The following is a 4,991-nucleotide window of genomic DNA, read 5'->3' on the forward strand; positions in this document are numbered from 1 at the left end:
TGGAGCTGCTCCCTGGGGCGGTACCTGGCCGGTGCTGGCGGGAGGCTGGACCTGAGGGATGGGGTACTGGGTGGGCACGGGCGGCACGGCCGCGGGCAGCGCGGGCAGCACCCCCGGGGCCAGGGGCACGGCGGGGGGCACCAGGCCTGGCACCCCGTAGGGAGGCTGGACGGGCTGCTGAGGAGGGGGCACGACAGGGTAGCCAGACTGGTACCCGTTGGAGGGGTAGTAGGACGGCTGGGAGGGGACGCTGTTGATGGTGGCGGGTTGGGTGAAGCCTGGAGGAGAGAAAGAAGGGGGAAAAAGAGGGTTATAATTAAATCAATTAATAACAAATGGAAAAGGAGTTCGGCTCTGAAAGCTGAATTAGTGCTGGGATTTACCTGCCAAGGGGACTGCAGTGGTTATCTGGTTCACAAAGCGGGAGTACTCGGCGTGAACCTGCAAAGGATTCCCAGAGATCACACAATAAACATCTATTTTCCAAATTAACCTTTGTGTGATCCCCACACAATAAACATCTATTCCCCAAATCAACCCTTGTGTGACCCCCACACAATAAACATCCATTCCCCAAATTAACCTTTGAGTGATCCCCACACAATAAACATCTATTTCCCAAACTCCCACACAATAAACACCTATTCCCCAAATCAACCTTTGTGTGATCCCCACAAAATAAACATCTATTCCCCAAATCAACCTTTGTGTGACCCCCACAAACCTGGGAGTGTGTCCTGCTGATCACAGAGCACCCCATGCACAAGGGCAGCAACAACCCAAACACTAAAACCCACCCACCAAAACCCCCCTGAACAGACCCTGTTGGCCCCTCTGGGGTAGATTCCTGTAAAATACAGGATAACTTTTCACACATTAAGAGAAGTGGAAAAAAGAGAATGGCAAATTAATTGCTACAGCAGAGACAAGATACTCAGAGAACCTAAAAGTTTCCACATATTTTTTTCAAAGGAAACTTTGTAGCCTACACTCAATTATCAATATTAACAGAAAGGCTCCCACAGGGTTTTACTCCATTTGCATTCAGGTGAGAAAACCTGAAGAGAGAAACTGATTTTGTGAGAGATTTTTCAGAATTTTTTTTGGTTACACCAATCACTTCCTCTCTCCTGAAGCAGATAGTGCAGCTCTGGACAACATGGGAAGCTTTTTTTTCCCCCCTTAAAATTCCACTAGTACAGCTCCATCCTGAGAAATGTTCATTGGCTGTACAAGAATTAAGACAGCAGCACTTGGAAGGGAAAACCCCTGTGCAAGTCAGACACACAGACATCAAAAAGAGCATTAAAAAAATCACACCCCAAAGGTCCAACAGGCTCTGAAAGCTCGTGTTTGTAAGGGCTACTCACCGTTTGCAAGAGGTTCTCACACAGTTTTTTAGCAGCTGCCAAACCTTCTGGCTTTGGGTGGCTGAAAGGACAGACAAAAAACAAAAAAAACACCTCATCAGCACAACTCTGTCAGATTTGGGAGCCCCCTCTTCCATCAGCAACCTGCTGTCAGACTTATCCCCTCCAGAAGAAACTCTGGGCTAAGAATTCAGGTTTCAAGAAGAAAACTTGGGCTGGTGGAAGGTGTCAGGGTGGAACTGGATGAGTTTAAGGTCCCTTCCAACCCAAACCAGTCTGGGATTCTCTAATTCCACTCTGTCACCGCAGGGTTGATTCTTTATCACTTTACAGACACTTTTATCAGAGTAAAATCGGGTTCAATCAACTTCACTGGCATGAAGGGAGGAGGAATTAAGGATTTCCCAACATTGAGCCACATTTTTGGATCAAGAACTGGCTGGAGGGCCCAGGGAGTGCTGGGGGATGGATCCAGGTGGGATCTGGGCACTGGGGGTGACCCCAGGGGGATGGAGCTGCCTCCAGGTGGGATCTGGGCACTGGGGGTGTTCCCAGGGGGATGGAGCTGCATCCAGCTGGGATCTGGGCACTGGGGGTGTGTGGAAAATACTGTGGAAAGTATTAGAGAGACATGGTTGATAGAAAGAGGCCATGAGAGAGACACGATAGCTCTGGTCCCACGGTAAAGGAAAACTGCTCGAAGGTCACTGTATCTCTGGGAAACTGTGTATGTGACAGAAGAATAGAAGAAAGTGGATGGGAAAGCAGAACAAATAGCAAATAAGTAACCATAAGAATGGGAAAGAAACAGCATTTGCACAAATATAACTTAGGTAATTAGAAGCCAATGATGAGCCTGCGCTTGTAATATGTATGAGGCTAATTATTAACCTTTATAAGCACAAAGCCTGCAGCAATAAAGTTGGATTAGTCACGATCAACTCTATGGTCGTGTATTCTATTCCCGCCGTCTACAACAAATGGTGACCTCCGAGGTGAGAAAACGGGGGAATCACGGTTGGATGGGAAGGTGTCGGAGCCTTAGCAGCGAGGCTGGTTGGAAAAAGTCGGGATAAAGAGCGACTTCAGACCTGGAGCTGGTCAAAAAATCGGCATAGTGACTTGGGACCTGGAGCTGGTCAAAAAGTTGGCATAAAGAGCGACTTCAGACCTGGAGCGTTGTATCAACAAGCTCTACCATACGTGCTGCCGGACCTTGAAGGGCTGCAACAGTGCTGATATAGGTATGGACAGGGAAGCAGCATATAGTTTATTTTCTGAATTTTTGCAGAAAAAGGGGATAAAGGATATAGATCTTAAAAAGGAACTGCCAGGGTTGCTTGCTTTTGGGTATGCTAAGGGTTGTTTTATTAATCCGCACACAGTACATTCCTTGGAGGAATGGCGTAAATTTGGAGATAAAATATGTGAGGCTGTTTTAGATGATGATAAAGATGCAAAAAAGCTGGGAAAGCTTTGGAGGGTGGTTCATGATACAGTGTTGCAACATGAGGCAGAGAAAAGAGCTGCAGAGCAGGCTCAGGGTATTCAGCAACAGAACAAAGAGTATTACAGAAAAGATTGGTTTTCTAACACTCCAGTCCCCCCGGCAGTTCAATCAGTCTTGCTCCCGGCACAACCTTCTGCCCCCCCTAAAGAGAAGGTTGTGGATTCAGATTCGCCTAAGGTTCCTGCCCCTGTAGAATCCACAGCTGCTGGTGAAAGTGCTGACCCGTGGCCACAGCCACCCCCTCCTGCTTTAGAAGCTTAAGAGCCTGTCCCTGGGGCACTCGGTGACTCGGCGGAGGCCGTGGCTAAAGAACGGAGGGAAACCTGGGCAGCGTTGGCTAAACATTGCCTGTCACAGGGTGATTCTCAAGGATTGCAGGCAGCAGAGGGCATGGCATCCCCAGGAATTTACAATCAAGTGCCAGGGGGAGCAATGACTGCTACTATCACTCCTTTAGACTGGAAGCTTTTGGCACAGCTCCGGAGCACTGTAAGTGAATTTGGTTTGCATGGGGAACCCACCAAACAAATGTTAGATTATTTTTGGGGAACTCAGCTCTTGTTACCTTCAGATCTCCGCTCCATAGTGAAAATGATACTTACAGAACGTCAACAACTTTTGTTTAGTGCTTATTGGCAGGCGTATGTTAATGAAAGTGTTGCAGAAATCAGACTGCAGGGAGATCCTTTGCATGGTGTTACAGTGGATGAGTTAATGGGGACGGGGCTGTATATTAGACCAGAGGCACAAGTGCATATTGGAGCTGATAAAGTCAGAGAAGCAATGTCTTTGGTTAGGAAAGCATTAGATAAGGTCAAAGAACCAGGGGGAGTACCATCATATATGAGTCTAAAACAAGGAAGAAATGAGTCATTTGGTGAATATGTGGACAAATTGACAGCTGCTATCACTCGAGCAGGGGTACCAGATTACATGAAGGGAACTATGTTAAAGCAGTGTGTTTTGCAAAATGCTAACTCAACAGTTAAACAAGTAATAAGAACAATGGGTCCTTACTGGACCATTGAGGAGTTATTAGAAAAGGTATTACAAATACCTACGGGAGAAAATGCATTTTTAGTCAATGCTATTCAAGATTTAGCTAAGGGGCTTAAAGAACACGCTCAGAGTTCCCAAGCTCAGGTTTTAGCAGCTCTTGCACCCCTTCAGGCAAAGGCTAATAACTTTACAGAAGGAAAAGCTCGATTAAAATGTTACCGATGTGGAGCCACCGGACACATTCGAAAGGAATGCCGAGCGACAGGACTTTGGTGTAAACAATGCCAAAACTCCACCCACAACACTTCTGCTTGCCGAAATCGTTGGGGAAACTCATGACAGAGCGCGAAGAATTGCAGTGGCCGCGCGCGGACACAAGTCGTCGCTGCAGCCCAAATAACCCCAACCAACAGTTTTTCACCCAACAATCCATTTCACGGACAAGAGAACAGCTGCAACCTGCCACAACCAATAGTCCCGGATTACAACCTGCCACAGCCGGCAGCCTCGGATTGGACTTGGCAACAACAGTAGAAGTCACCTTGTTATCCACCCAACCTCAAAAGATTCCCACCGGGAGCTCTTTGGATACCTGCCAAGTGGACTCGAGTTGCTGTGAATATCCCGAAGACCAACCACAACTTGTTGGGCAAGGAATCAAATGAACAGAACCTCGAAAATTCTAGGAGAATTGGCTCATGACTTTGATGAAATAAGACATGCTGTTTTACAGAACAGAGCAGCTATAGATTTTCTATTGCTGGCTCAGGGGCATGGGTGTGAAGAATTTGAAGGCATGTGTTGTATGAATCTTTCTGATCACTCTCAGTCCATCTACCAAAAACTAAAAGAAATGCAAGGTCATTTGAATTACTTTACAGTCCAAAAGGATCCTATTAGGGAATGGTTAGCAAAGCTAGGCTTAGGACCATGGCTCACTGAGATCACTAAACAAGCTATTTCAATTTTGCTGATACTCCTGGCTGCTTTATGCATCGTTCCTTGTGTTTTTAAATGTATACAGAATATGCTGGCAAAGGCAATAAGTGATGTGTTTTTAACATTATCAAAAGAAAACGGGGGAAGTGTGGAAAATACTGTGGAAAGTATTA

The 4,991-nt window shown here is 46.6% G+C and overlaps 1 protein-coding gene across 3 annotated transcripts in view; it reads right to left on the reverse strand.

Moving 5' to 3' along the window:
- Positions 1-4,991, reverse strand: part of KHDC4 (KH domain containing 4, pre-mRNA splicing factor) — a 20,352-nt gene that overhangs the window by 7,741 nt on the left and 7,620 nt on the right. For all 3 annotated transcript variants that reach the window (XM_027703315.1, XM_027703314.1, XM_027703317.1), the window contains exons 8-10: positions 1,371-1,431; positions 384-441; positions 25-278 (exon numbers count right to left, since the gene is read on the reverse strand). In XM_027703315.1, coding sequence (XP_027559116.1) covers positions 25-278; positions 384-441; positions 1,371-1,431 — 373 coding nt within the window. The remainder of the gene's footprint in view (positions 1-24; positions 279-383; positions 442-1,370; positions 1,432-4,991) is intronic.

This window comes from Neopelma chrysocephalum, unplaced genomic scaffold (assembly GCF_003984885.1).
Source record: "Neopelma chrysocephalum unplaced genomic scaffold, ASM398488v2 Primary Assembly neopelma1_225, whole genome shotgun sequence".
NCBI lineage: Eukaryota > Metazoa > Chordata > Aves > Passeriformes > Pipridae > Neopelma > Neopelma chrysocephalum.